Below are 15454 nucleotides of genomic sequence, written 5' to 3'. Positions count from 1 at the left end.
TCCTTCTCCCCCCTCCTCTCTGAAGGGAGGTTGGTCATCCCAGCAGGGCTGTACCACAGAGTTGGGGGGGGGGCGGTGTTCTGGTTCCCGTCTTGGTGCTGTACAAGAAGTCAGAGAAGTCCCTGAAGATGGCTGCTGACTCCTTCAAGTGACATTACTTAGCAGCCCCCAAAGCACACGCAGCCAGCAGGTGACATGGGCCGAGACAGGACCCGGGAGAGCCTCAGAGCTCGATGCTGGCCTGAAGGTGAAGGGATAGGTGGATTCCTGGATTCTGCATGGTTTGATGGTGGGATGGTACCCATTTTCCTGCAGACAAGTCGACCTGGTCTAGAGACCAGGCTTCAGGGGCTAGCTGGGAAGCACTACTTGGGATCACACACACCAATCCTAATGACTCAGCAACGTGTCATTTCAGCCAGTCGAATCGGAGGCCTGGATGCATTGCATTTTACACTTGATCTCAGCAATCTGAGCACCTGTTTGTATTTGAGCACCTGCCACAGTTTTCAGTTAAAAAAAAAACTAGCACAGCATAATGAGTTGTGGCTGTTGAATGAATTGACATTGCGGAAGTTATTTATTTTAAGTAATGCCTTACTTATAATCACTTTTTATACATGAATGATTTTCAGAAGATTCAATTTCGTCTTAAGCACAGCGCAGCATCCAGAAAAATGACAGATTTAATTTGGTGCCAGTGAATTATAACTGTAATTATAACGTAGTGATGCACATGGCACATGACCTTGGGTAATCCATCAATGTGTAAATTCTGAACAAATCTCATCATTTCTGTAACACATCCCAAACATAACACAAACATTATATGCCTTAACTAGCATGTCTTAAAGTTTTATAAAAAACTGCCCTGTAGATGCATGTCTTACTTTTTGGGTATTGTTTCCATTTTTGTCTTTTGAGACTGAATTCTGACAGTTGTTTTAATCTGATTGTCTCTCTATCTCTTAGGCCAAAGAGCCAATGCAGTATATGCTGTTGAAGGACACACACCTTCCTGTGCTTCAGTTCTAGATGGTGAATGAGGTTTCATTAACTGTGAAATGGGTGCAGCTACAATTAGATGTCAATCACAGACTTGGTCACCACAGCAAACACAATGATTGGTGAGTGACTGATTATATATGATAACTCCACCCATTTTTTTCCATTTATGAAACCTCCTCAGATCACTGCTTAAACCCTCCACACCTTCTGAGAGTCCCTGGACTACAAATGCTGGACGAGGAGGAAACTTGAAATCTTGGATTTCGGGAACTAATGATTAATATTCATATCTGTGAGTGGAACACAATTCAATCAGTTTTAGGCTATAGTAATGCAAGTATCATTATTTAGCCTAAAATTTATATGTATATCACTGTAAACTGTTAGACTGAGTGGACATCATGCCTTGGTAAAACTGTGACATACCTCATCATTGAGTTGTCAGGTGGGTAAAGGAAATGGCCTCTGGACCCTCTAACATACTTTTCTCCCATTGGCTCAGTGGCCAATTTAAGTAGAAAGGAATAAAACTGAAGTTTTTTTCAAAAAATTATATAATCTTTTGTAATTCATTTATTATTTGTTTGAGATTCTTTTGAATCATTTCTACTGTTGTAATATTAATTATGCTAAATTTCTGTAATGCAAAATAAATCAAATCTGTGCAATGCCTAAAGATAACGCAGAACAAAAGGGAAACTACTAATACGTATTAAAATTATAGATGAATGGTTTTATGTGGATTGTCAAACAGCACAGAACAAATTGCCACCTGAGAAAGTATTTAAATTATTTGGGTAGTTAAGTGTAAATGAAAACCGTACTAGTCATTTGAATTGAGATAAATTAGACAATGCAATCAGCTTAAGGGAAACATTAAGGAGAACACTTTGAAAAACAAGGGAATATAACAAAGAGTCTTTCAAGGTAATTGCAGGAGACTAATTCTTGACAGTATATAATGTAATGAAAATTCAATAGATGCCATTGCTTTTGCCTAAGGTGGGTTGGACTGAGTATAGATCTAATCCTGATCTAATTCTACAGACTTAGTTATTGAGTCAGCTATTTATTTGATGCATTTTAGAAAAAAAGGCAGCCATTGAACATATCAGTAGCTGAATGGTATAATAAAAATGGAAAATAATTGCTTTTTAGGTTGTTTATATTTAAAAATTAAATACAGACCTTATATGTAATATGTGCAAGTTGAAGGTATATTTTCAGCCTTTCTATAATACATATTGTAAAGCTGAATATATTTAAATGGATATGAAATCACATATAATCACATAGTCGTTATGCATTATTAATTATGACCCATACGTCTTTAATAAAATAATATTATATAATAGATATTTTTTTAAAATAACACTTTATTAATTATAACCATTATACATGTAAATGCATCTGTCTTGCAAGGAAAAGGAAAACGTATTATGTCGTAGCCTACATTTTTGAGAAGACTTTTACAGTTTGAATTTACAGTAAAACTGTTTTACGAACTCACCAATAGCAGCACTGCAACCTGGATATTGTTTATGGGCGCGGTCTCTATTTGTGTAATTTTATTTTGAATTTCCATAAATTATTTTGGATGTAGAAACGGGTACAGCCTAACTGCCATCTCTCAAGGGTTTTCAGTGAGGAAAGAACGTAGGCTATATATTGCTGTTATTGCAATCAGATGTGGTTTGCGGTGAAAGATACCATTGCATTGGCCAATTTAAAATAAACGAATAGAGTTCAGGCATTGGTATACAGATTACATTGAACACAGAATGGAATAACAGAGCTGTACGTATCAAGCAGACATGTGGGGCTAATTTTTGTGATTATATTATTCTGGCTATGTATTTTGTATTAATTTTTTAATAGAAACAGTCTCTTTTCGACCATTCAGTTCGATGTCCGATCAATTTCCAAGCGATCTTTTAAAATTAAAGCAGCACCAGTCGAAACGACAGAGATGACGAATGAACGGGTTCACACAGCTGAGCTGTTCGGGGCACATGATTGATATGCCACAGGAAGCAAGTCGAAGCAGGAATTGGATGAGGGTCTGATGAAAACAAGGTGATCATCGCCCAGCTCTTCAAAATGACAATAAAGCACGGCTTTTGTGGACCCCAAAGCGATATTTATAGGGTGCCTTTCAATGTACAATCGAATTTCGTGTCCTACCTTAACTGCATTCATTGCTCTGAAAAATGGGATGCCCTTATCGGGCAGTCTTCCTAAGCATTGTGCCAGCCTAAAGATTTTTGAATTCGTTAACTGAAGGGGATACGCATTCTTGGATTTTTGAGCAGCTAAACGTGAAAACCCCTCGGGAAAAACAAAAATCATGTCGTCATTCACTGCACAGCGCCCTCAGTCATTTCTTGGTAGCCGACAATTACCTTCAGTGCTGAAAAGATAATTACAGGTCGGCCATTCCGACTTTTTTAGTCTTTAGGAATGCGACCAAGGAATCATATATTATCGTTGCCATTAGTACGAAACTGTCGGAGGCGGGACTGCATAGCCTATCAATCTATTTTAGCGTCTGCTTCCGTGTTAGTGTCGATACCATAACATGGAACTGCAATATTCTTCTCTGTCGTCTAATAACTGATATTTTTATTTATTGATTTAAATGTCAGCATAACGCTTTAATTATTAATACATATTTGCATATTTGTGGTAGCTAATGAAGTCTGATTTAGGCTGTACATAAATAGCCTACTCTCGATAGGGTAAGCGTTTTCCAGATATTCACAATGCAAATAGGAAACTACATATTGACAGATTCAATTCGATATATAATTTGGGCATGGGTTCATATTTTGACAAACGTTTTAATAGATTCATCGCGACGAGGGTATGCTGGGATATCATCTTTTGTTGTTAACGACACAGGATCTCGCAAGGCTTACAAATGATACTTTGTTGCCCCCTGCCGGCTGTTTTCCGGCACTGCTTCATCCCGTCGCACTGCCCGTTCCACTGAGTAGCTGAGTTGCACATGATCACCCCTGGTTATTCATTTCCACCATGCATTTAGGTACAAAACTATCCGTTCATATATTTTGCTTGACTGAGATGTATATGTAGCCTATATTTCGACTAACTCTTCTCATATCTCCCTTTGCAATGTTTCGGCGCGGAAGTTTCTCTTAAAATTTATGTGCGCATTTCGTAAAAAGTCATCAAGGGGGTTGTTAAACATCCAGCTTGGTACCCGGCTGTCACAGCCAAACGTAATAGATTGTATTAAAAGTGCATTCATTTTATGTGTTTTCATTTGCCTTGCGTTATCTGTAACTAGGACTGAGTTCATTGTACCGCATAACGCTGGTTGGTTAAGACGGGACTTCAAAATCTGGAGGGCATTCGCGTTTCATTACTGCCACAATGAGTTTTACTATTACCGTTTATCATAAATTACACTACAACGACAATGCATTTGTTTACGATTTTCATTTGTAGCCTATTTCATGTCGCAATTTTTTGTTTACTGCGTATTTTTCCGTTAGTGAAATGTCGTTTATAAGTGTTGTCAAACACATTCTGATGATCACTGGGCTGATAATTCAGGAATGACATCATAAATACCGCGCGGGTAAGACTGAGTAGTCATCTGTCTTATGTCTTACTGGGCAATGGCAAGTCCAATGGTCTTTTCCACAGCTGGGATGCATAGAGAGCTGCAGAGCTTCATACCGTGTAGGCTCAGTGATTTTTGTTTGTTTTCTACGCTTCGGGGCATTGGGGATGCAGGAATCTACTGCCTCCTAGTTTCAGGCTGTTAGGACAAAATCTGCTCAACATGTGTACGTCCCCTGCAGGGAATCATTACTAAGCAGAGGAAATAGACTTTAATGAGAGATAAAACTACCCAGTGACAGCGTGCGTGTGCGCGTTTACGCACGCACGCAGACACGCACACACACACACCTGAGCCGGCACAGTCATGCCATAATTTAGTTTTTGGTTGAGGGAATGGAATACGGCAGGAGGATAAGGGCATTGGTAAGAACCAACATAAAAAATGTGTTTGCGCAGTGGAGTTCTCACTCAAGGACTTGCAATTATAGGCCTACTTGCAATGCTCAGACTGAGGTTTTAAAGACGAGAGAAACCCCAAGTTTTCCCATCCAAAGACACATGGCAGAGTTTAAAAAACGAGAAAACGGAACCTAATGGCCTCAAGATGCATGCGCGACCAGGGGACAGTTTTCAAAGGAGTTTAATTATTTTTCCTTTGGATTACACACATCAGCAATTGAAACATTCCGAAAGCGCATTATGAAGCCTGGGAAAAATGTGTCGGCAGATGAAAGGAAAGCGATTCTTAACGTAGAAGCGTTAAAGTGTTTGTTATACGCTTCCTGCACGCCCTGCCCCCTCCCCTCCCATCCCTTTTCAGACAAGTATTGAGGGCCAGTGGCAGGACTCTGAATGGGCCCAATTCTTCCAAGAGTAATCACAAGCCAATCCACATCCACCACCCAATTATATGCCCATTCCCTTCGGCTCAGCTGAAACCTCTATGAAACCATGAAACCAAGGTATTAAAAAATAAGTGGAACAGAATCTCTAGTTCTGTCAAAAACAGCGAACTGCACAAATTACACACAAACCATTAAAAATATCACTGTACCTCAAATTAAATCATACGAATCAGACGCCAGCACCCAGTCTAACTAACTTAGGTCTAAATAAAACAGCTTAAATGGGGGTGATTTAAAAAAAAAACAAACAAACAAAAAAAAAAACTACATCACATGGACTCATGTGATTTGTGTCTGGAACAGATCACACATTCAGGCAGTCGGGGGAAGACTGGATTGAGCAAACAGAGTGTTTGTTTATTGAACAAATGCATACGGAATGGAGTGTGTTAACTTTATTACAGCATACAATAAGAGGCAGCCTTCACTCTCAAGAGTTTATTCACAATAACGAGGACTTGCAGACAATGGTTTGTGAGGAGTATTATTTCTGTTGTCAGTATTAAACGGATCATTATTATTGTCATCATCGTCCTTAAAATTTAAAATACAACACATCAGCCACATGAGAGGATACTGTCATACTTTAATGAAAACATTTAATGGTCTTTTTTAAGTCATGTAAAATTAGAAAATAATGGCAGTCTTTATAAAGGGTTAGGAAATGACAATAAACGAAATAAAGGGGAAATGTAAAACGAAATCCTGCAGTTAGAATGCTCCAAGGACATAGCGTGACTCCTTTATATTCAGTCAGGTGGTCGCGACGGAACCTATCACCTGCGCACGTGAGCTCTTTAACTATTCCGCTTTTGGCAAAAAAAGGTGAGAGGAAACACAACAGACTTCCGGGGCGGGACGGTGGTTCTGGCCGTGCGCTGACGGTTCGCAACGGATTCAAAGTTGCGATGAAAAAAAATAAAATCTCGTCAGAAACATAATTATTATTATTTGTTTAAATTGGCTACTTGGAACGAAAGCGGCGGGCTATTCCTTCCAGGACTTGGTAAGTTGCCATCGTGCGTACACCCCGTAGTCCACTTAGTTGGTGATTCCGATTCCCTATCAAATATTTGTCCTGCCAACTGGCAAGACATCTGGAAAAAGTGTCAGATGATCCGGGGTTACGGACAAAGACCAGTCCCATTCTTCTTTAGCGTACGGTATGCTGATGGTGAAAACGTATGAAAACATCCAACAGTAACCAACTGGTAAAGGAGACGCAAAGGGTAACACTCAGATTTCTACAAACAAACTGGGAGGCAGTAACATACAGAGATTGAACAGGCACACCTGACACCATACGAAATGAACGGACACAATGCACACACCTGTTTCAGTAGAACCGAAGCTGTGCATGTTTTCCTAAAGTCACCCCTCCAGTGATAGATGGTTATTGGTTTCTTATCATTCCTAATATGCCGCAAATAATCTGACATCACAGATGTATATGCCTATACACTTACACATAAATGGTGAAATAACCGCAGGATTTGAAATAACATCCCAATTTTTTGAAAAAACGTTTTTTATGTTTGCTTTAAAAAAAAAAAAAAAAAAAAAAGATTTAAAATACAAAATTAAATAATTTTGAATAAAAAGGCACACCTCTCGCACAGTGTATACACTGAAAACACAGTATAAAGCATATTTAGGCTTATTTTACTTTAACTATCATGGAGAAAAAAAAAAACATGTACATGACTATATCAGTATAACATAATACTGTGGGTTTCTGGAACCAAACAAACAACAGCAACAAAAACATAGGATATAGTTTTAGGCAACGTGCTCCTTTTCAAAGCACTTAAACTTTATACAGATTCAAACAGTAACATCCTTCATCCTGCAGAACACTTTCCCACAGGTTGGGTGGGACTTAAAATACCAGCAAATATAACATTTTGATTAAAATGGAATGTAAAAAATATAAGTTTATATATAAACTATATAACAAAAAAAAAAGAAAAAAAAAAGAAATGTAACTTTTTGCAAGGGTTAGAATGAGATGGTAGTCAACAGTCAAGTGGACGATGTGTAGTTTTAAAGGTTCTATACCTGTTGTTTGAAAACTATACTATTATAATACATTTAACCTTAACTTGGAGCCGGTATTGTATTTCCCTTGTAAAGATCATAGTGACCTAGGATCATATGCAGAAATGATCTGGTGCATTTTTATCATGTGCAAAATATACAGCTTATTTTGACCCTTAAATCAATTTGGAGTCAATTCAACATTTTTTAGTACATGACCCAAAAATAAAAATTTAAGCTCACAACCAAATGCTGACTTAAACAATCCAAATGAAAAAGTTTATGTTTGAAGGGTTATGATCCAGAAACCTAAAATGTTCATCACAAAGACCCACACCTCCTCAACTTCTGCAGGTATATTAAAATCACAACACAAAGCATACGTAGGAAATAAGTGAGTGGTAAGCCAGAGCGGTTATCTGGGTTTCTTAGCTAGTGGCAACAGGACTAGATCTCCATCTGAAGGCAGTAGCATTCCAAAAAACAAGGAGAGTTTTTAAGTATACAGACAGCAAGACATCAACGACAGCGACGTGTTATTTTTGTACTTTCCGGTGAACGGGAAAAGAAGAGAAAGGAAGAAAGCGAAGGATTGTTTTGTATCAGGAGGGCAGATGATGGCGGCGGGGCTCGATCGCCGTGGTTGCCGACGGTGATGGCGGTGTCCTCGGCGCGGAGGAGTCACAGGAAGCGATGACTGAAGCAGGCGTCATGTCGAAGTCACGTGGAGTCCTGCCAGATAATGGAAGACTGCCCCCCCCCCTCCCCCAGGTGTCATCGACGAGGCTGAGGGCCGAACTTCCTGTTCCTCCATCTGTGTGGCAAATAGCTGTGCAGTGCGTCTATCCTTTGGGAAATGACCTGGTTCACCTTGGCCAGCATCCACTAGAACAAAGTCTGTTACCGGGGTACCGAGTGTTCGTTTCAAAGAGTGACGTCTCTGGTGCTGTCACCCCTTCCGAGAACATGACAAATGTTTCCCCGCGGCTACTTTCCTCTCTCTAGCACACATTATTTTATCTTCCATCGAAAAAGACCATCGAAAAAAAAAAAAAAACAGACGGCAAGGTTTAAGAAAGCCAGCAGGGGAGGAGAAAACACACATTGGGATGCAAGGAAAGCTGAACAAAATTCCCACATATGAGCATCTTTATATACATTTTTTTCTCCTTTTTGTCATCCACGCGGTTCCACAGGTTGAACCAATCAAATGAAAGAAAAAACTAATGTAAACAAACGGCGGCGGCGGCGGCGGCTGGGGGAGGGGGCCCGTCGGGGTGGATCCTGTGCACGCTTTCCCGCCACCCTCTAGCTCGGGCCCTCCCTTCTCCCCAACTCCGCCCTGCTGCAGCCCCGCCCCCCCTCCTCACCCAGGCCCAGGCTATGACAGGATGGTGGTGATGAAGTCGTAGAACCTCTTGGAGTACTGCTCGGGGTTCACCGTGGAGATCTCTGCCCCTGCCTGCAACAGGAAGGTGTAGATGTAAGTTTAAGACATTTCTGTGAAATTGTGGGACCGCAGGACTCAGGTAATGGACAGTACCAGAGTTACCCCAGTAATTGGGCAAACAGTCTCCCAATCAAATTCCATCCCTCAGCACGGTGGCACAAAATCAGTCACAATCGCAGCTGAGTTTGAAGCTGCAGGTGTTTTTTGAGAGCTGACGGTGACTCAGAGGGCTGGAGGGTTCGCGTGTTGGGCGCCTGTCGATGGCGTGCAAACTCACCCCGTGCTTCACGGTCTTGGCTGCGTGGGCCGCCTTCTTCTTTGCGTCGTAGTGCGTCAGGATGTCTATGACTGCCATGAAGTACACCTCTTTCCTGGGGGCACCTTAAGGAGAAACAAATGCATTAGTGATGTCATTGGGGGGGGGCAGGAGCAGAGAACAGCCAATAGGATGTGGAGGGGCATAGTAGGACTCCATTACTGTACTCTGTGGGTAAAGAAGAATGGCTAAACAAAAACTGTGTGCAATACCTTTCACTGGTGCCAGTCAGTCAGTTAGTTAGCCAGTAAGTCAGTCATTCAGTCAGTTAGCCAGTAAATCAATCAGTCAATCAGTCAGTCAGTCAGTTAGCCAGTAAGTCAGTCAGACGGTTAATCAGTCAGTCAGTCAGTCAGTTAGCCAGTAAGTCAGTCAGTCGGTTAATCAGTCAGTCAGTCAGTCAGTTAGCCAGTAAGTCAGCCATTCAACATCCAGGCCTCCCTCCTCACTCACTGTCATGGCTCTTGATGGCGTAAACGTCGATGATGGGGTCGAACTCCCCGGGCCCCAGAGGCTTGGTGCTGTCCAGCGTGTTGCTGGGGCTGTCTGGGGGGCTCCCTGCCACGCCCCCGTCACTCTCCCCCTCGTCCTCCCCTTCGTTGTCCTCGCTCTCCACCTCCTCCTGCTCTGCCCGCTCCACGTCGTGGATGCCCACCAGCAGGCTGTAGTCCATCAGCTTCAGCTGGGCTAGCAGCTGGGGCGATGGGAGGAGGAGAAAGGGAGAGACGGACAGACAAATGAGTGAAAATGAGCCAGTAAAAAACGCACAAAATGCGCAGTGCAGCCTTTCAGTTCAGGTCCATTCCAAATACGATTAAAATGATCCATCATGTTGAATTTTACTTGTTGAAGCCTGTAACAAATGTAACATTCACATGACCAAATACACAAAATGTGTATTAAAATAAAATCATGTATAAAATCTGTCACTGCTAATGCTGCTGTAATAGCAAGAGGCAAATTTTTCTCGTATCTTGCTGAAGAGCTGACTGGAGAGGGATGGCAACAGTAAACCAGCCTGCCAAAGTCCTGCTGCTAATGTTTTAGCAATGTAGTGACTTTGTGAATTCTGTGGGCTTTTGGTTGGCCAAAAATGTTGGGCTTGATTTACGTTTCCTTAGCCAACTGATGAACTGGACCGACTGAAAGTATTAACAGTGACAGATTTTACTGCACATCTTATTCAAAAAATGTTTTAGTGTATTTAATGAATTTTGTGTATTTAGTGATGTGAATATAGTGTAGTTTGTGATATGATGTATATAGTGATGAGTATTTTGTGCATTTAGTGATTTTGTGTATTTAGTGATGTGAACTGCTGTTCCACACTCACCTCCACATCCTTCCTCAGTTTTTCCAGGAAAATCTTCTTGTTGTCTTCATCAATGTAGATCTTCTGACCGTCGTTGATGAAGTCATTGTCTTTGTACGTTGGGAGTTCCTTGGTCTGATGACATCAGGAGAGAGGGAACCCAACAGAAAATGAGCTCTGCTTGCTTGGCACACAACCGGGTAAGAAGAGGCATGCTCTGGGGATCTGCCTACACTGGCTTTCCGGAACAATCCGTCAACTACCATTGTGGCCTGATTCATAAAAATAGATTACAGTCACTTCCTAACCTCATTTTGTTTTTCTGTGAGTGTGTCTGTGTATGTTTTTTTTCCTCTAGAGCAGAGCAAATGGGGACAGGTGCCGAACGCACGCACGCACTCACGCACGCACGCACGCACACACACACACACACACACACACGCGTACACACACACGCGCATACACACACACACACCACACAACACGTGTTCTTTGCAGGGTGAAATGACCGCAGAGGGAGCTGTTGGGCTGTGAGAGTGGGTCTGGCTGTATCACTGGGGAGTGGGAGATACAGTGCGAGGCGCCAGATGGCCATTACCGCCTCTGGAAGCTGAGCGCCGCGCTGTTGATACTGCAAGACTGAGCTGAGAGGATTCACTGAGTCACAGCTACAGGACTGCGCCCACCAGCAGAACCATCCCATAACATACATGCAGGCCTGCACGTCTCGCACACGCACGCACATATACACATATACATACACACACACGCACATATACACATACACACACACACACGCACGCACATATACACATACACATACACACACACGCACATATACACATACACATACACACATATACACATACACACACACACGCAAGCATGCACACAATAATGCACACGCACACACACACACATACATAACAGCCACTGATTGAGCGCCTGCAAACAGTGCACCTGACTCTTAGAGGGCAGACAAAGCTCTATAAGAAATCAGTGCTGTGACGTCCTGTCAGGGTTTCCATGCAACGCATCATTCCCTTGTTCTGCTAAATGAACAGGAGAGCTGATAACTCCATACCAAATGTCACATGCGCTGTGGAAACAGCAGTGACCTTTTCTCACCCAACGTGGGATTCAAAACAAATGGTAGCAGCGATTAACTAAATACTTACCTTTCAGATTACAAAATTAATATAACTGTGCACATTTTCTATACCCAACTGAGGCAAGAAACCGCTTGCAGTTCCATCTTAGCCCCTTCATACCTTCATTACATTCTTCTCCTGCCATAATGTGTCCAAGTAATAGCCACACGCACATTCATTGATGTAATTAATCGAGAACAGACAGTTGGAGGCAGTTCTTCATTGGGGAGAACTAGAAGGACATTTCCTGAGTCTGGATTCATTATTGGGGGACTGTGCTTAGCCCATTTCACACCCAAGGGAATGCCACATCGATTAAGGGCAAAGCAGCCACAGACAGCCAGACACACAAGTGAAAGAATGCAGTAGAACATCTGTCGTACTAGCAGATCAGAGCACAAGCCCATTCCCCATGCATCTTATCTAGGAGCTATAAAGCGTAGGCTAGTTCTTGGTTTTGTCAGCATGCAAACCCCATTGTGACACAATCTGCAACAAACAGCATTCCAAGACAGTGAGTCGTTGCCATAGCGCAGCTGACCTGGGTCCACTGAGAAGAGGACAGTGTCTGCACGAGGGAGAACAGGCTTTGGTTCCAGTCAAGGAGATGGAAGATATTAATAAGGTTCACCGGAAATACGCCGTTCTCACTGAAGTAACCGTGAACTCGAACGGATTCACAGACACGATGTCATTGGCACCACGCTGGCATTTGAGCAGTGTCAACACAGTCCTTAATCATCAAAATTCCTCTTATGAATGCAGCAAAGCAGAACGTGTGGAACTCACCCATGAATGCAAGCACAAACGTAACTAAACTGATCTCTGCGCGCAAGTTTGCCCATTTTACACCACGTGACAGACTCACATTCTGGTGAGTCTGTATCACGTATTCAAAGTAAACAGCAAATATTCAGTAAAGGTATGATTTAAATCAAAAGGGATAATTTAGCACAGCTGTCTCTTACATGTATAATCCTGATTAAATGAACTGAAAATACCTAAAACAGCAACTAGCTAGAGCACAGCTTCTTATCAAATATCAGAATGTTAAACACAACCTTTAAGCACAATGTTAAAATAATACAAGATGTACCTGTACAAGCAGTTTGTTTAGCCAGAGGAACTGCAATTAGCTGGTAAGTACATCTGTACATTTGTACATGCGTGTACTGAAACAGCTGTTTTATGGAATAATGTTCCCATTAGAAGGCCATTTATGTCCACAGCAAAGTACAGACTAAAAATTACAATGATGAAAAATGCTGATGTGACTCATTCTCAAAGACTAGAACTAAAAAAAAAAAAAAATCTACTGAAAAGGCACAGGAAGGCAATACTGGCTTGCAGTGCAGGCTGGCAGGCACACAGGCTAGTGTGCTGCAAAGCACTTCCAAGGGTTAGACACAAACCTTTACTGAGAATGAAATACACGGCGCAGGCAGAAGCACTCCCAGTCTTATCAGATAAACCCACAGGAAAGGTGAGGCTTGTTCTAAAAGGCCACTGTAGGCTTTTCGCTGGAGAGCCGATGTGAATGGCCCAGGAATCTGGGCCAGGAGGAGAGAGAGAGAGGAGCGTCCCTCAGAGGACAGGTTCAGACGGAACGGCGGGATTTCGGCGGCGGGAAATAAAGCGCGGCTCCGCTACGGCGTCCCGCCACAGCGGCGCTGGGGTCAGGGGCGCGCCGGTCCGCTTTGTCAGAAAACGGGCGAGGGCGACAGAGACGCCGGTGTCCCTTTCGCGGTCGGACTGCGATTACGCTCAGGTGTCGGGTTATAAGAGGAAGAGCGCAGTGTCAAGTGCATGCAGGTGTTCAACCCACGTTTCTCTATTCAGGAGCCATGCGCTGAAAATGCCCTTTTCTCCACTGCAAACAGGGATTCTGTTCTCACGAATGCGTTTTCATTACATTCATTTAGCAGATTTTTATTTTTCATTTACGCACACAACCCGAACACTTAGAAACAGGGTCCTAGAAAGGCAGTCCAGTATGAAATCAAGAGGGGTCCCATCCAATGTAGGTGTCCCAAATCCTCGTCCCAAAGGATTCGACCGTCCCGCCAAGACTTCACCACATATAATTAAAGTGATTGTAGCCTTAATTAGGGTTTCCGGTGCCGGGTTGAGAGCCGGCTGCCCTACGGACTCGGTTTTCTCTGCTTTTAGCCGTATTTGGGTTGGGACGGCATTCGTAATGTCAGATGAACCCAACCGGATTTGCACAATTTTTCCTGTTGGTTGAGTTGGCCTCTCTTGCCGCGTTTCTGTCGTTGAACATCGTAGCCTAATGGTAAGAAATGACACCTGCCAAATAACAAGCAGCCAAATGGGTCTCACACGGCCATGTTTCAGAGTGAAAGAGGAGGGGAGTCCAGCGAAGCAATCTGCACTGTCTGCGACACTGAACTCACGGTAGCAAGAACGACAGGCAGCACACAACATCACCATTTCTACAGCATCTGCTTGAGACACATGCGTTGGAATCTCACATTTGCACGGTCAGGGACAAGTCAATCACAGTTAGCAACAGCATCCACGTTACTGAATCTACAATAGATGTGGCTCAGACTCAGCCAAGAAATTCAACTCGGGGGAAAAAATGCTACACCTTGCAGCCCAACGGTGGACTTCATCCAAAAATTGCTAAAGCAATTCATGCAGCCTTCGGCAAAACAAAAGTAATGGGTACAGAGCCATACTCTCAGTGTAGGATGCTGGACTGCTGCAACTACTTGAGCCAAGACACAAAATCCCTTCCTGGCATTTTTCCTCAGATATGTCCCAGATATGTACAAAACCAGCATAGAGTAACGCACTTGAGAGTTGCCGATGACCAATCGACAGCACGGGAATTTACATGCGGTTTTTGCATAAGCAAATACACACGCGCGGTTTTAGGGTGCTGGCCTTTCAGTGGTTAGCGCACGGTAACAGACAAAGCAGAGGCTTCAGACAAAAGAAAGCTAAGTCGCAACTCATCATCACCTCCAACAATTTCCCAATGGCTTATTCTTCTGAAAGAAATGCTCATTTAGTGATGTAATTTAATCACAAATCGCCAAAATGATAGATGTATGATTTCTGAAAATTCATCCGGGCAGCCCATTTAATTTTACATTTTATCTCATCAGTTTTATTTAAATTTGCAAGACTGAACAAATAGGTAGCCAACTGTATACAATGTTTATGAGAAATTATTGGTTAGGCTACAAAAATCTGACAAAATCTGAGTTTAGGATGCATATTATCATAGCCTGTAAGCATTATTGTTCATTAGTGATTCAGTTCAGGATTTGGCCAATCTTTTGTACTGGTTTCAGAATTTGGAAGAACCCCAAAGAAGCAGACGTGGCACATTCTCAATATATACCCAGTTATATCCACTCTTTAACCTCGAACCACCAAAGAGAATTAGAAATGGCCTCTTAATTCACCTGTCTGGAAATGTAAAAGTAAATTTAGATAACGTTGTTAATTCCAGCATTAGGAGTGTGCTAATTTAATAATTACTTATTTAGTTTGGCTTCTGGACAGTGCACTTGTCCTGGGAAGATTCATACTGAGGCGTATTTCAGCTGACATGTCAAAGGGCTGTGGCAGTTATATGGGGAGTTCCAGACCACATCCTAATCCCTGTGGACGGTCCTTTCTGAAGAGCAACTGTGATCGGATGCAAAAACG

General features: G+C 42.4%; 1 protein-coding gene and 1 long non-coding RNA gene across 3 annotated transcripts in view; one reads left to right on the top strand and one right to left on the bottom strand.

Moving 5' to 3' along the window:
- Nucleotides 1-5840: 5840 nt before the first annotated feature.
- Nucleotides 5841-15454, bottom strand: part of pip4k2ab (phosphatidylinositol-5-phosphate 4-kinase, type II, alpha b) — a 49785-nt gene continuing 40171 nt past the window's right edge. For both annotated transcript variants that reach the window (XM_064346640.1, XM_064346641.1), the window contains 4 exons: nucleotides 10641-10754; nucleotides 9761-10001; nucleotides 9269-9372; nucleotides 5841-9003 (listed from right to left, as the gene is read on the bottom strand). In XM_064346640.1, coding sequence (XP_064202710.1) covers nucleotides 8923-9003; nucleotides 9269-9372; nucleotides 9761-10001; nucleotides 10641-10754 — 540 coding nt within the window. In that variant the 3' untranslated portion in view covers nucleotides 5841-8922. The remainder of the gene's footprint in view (nucleotides 9004-9268; nucleotides 9373-9760; nucleotides 10002-10640; nucleotides 10755-15454) is intronic.
- LOC135260915 (uncharacterized) lies at nucleotides 6369-10918 on the top strand. Its single transcript, XR_010331779.1, has 2 exons — nucleotides 6369-6510; nucleotides 10699-10918. It is a non-coding gene; the product is annotated as an uncharacterized LOC135260915 (long non-coding RNA).

The sequence above is a fragment of the Anguilla rostrata genome, chromosome 8 (assembly GCF_018555375.3).
Source record: "Anguilla rostrata isolate EN2019 chromosome 8, ASM1855537v3, whole genome shotgun sequence".
Taxonomy (NCBI): Eukaryota; Metazoa; Chordata; class Actinopteri; order Anguilliformes; family Anguillidae; genus Anguilla; species Anguilla rostrata.
Note: the sequence above shows the minus strand (reverse complement) of the source record. Positions and strands in the feature narration are given on the sequence as shown.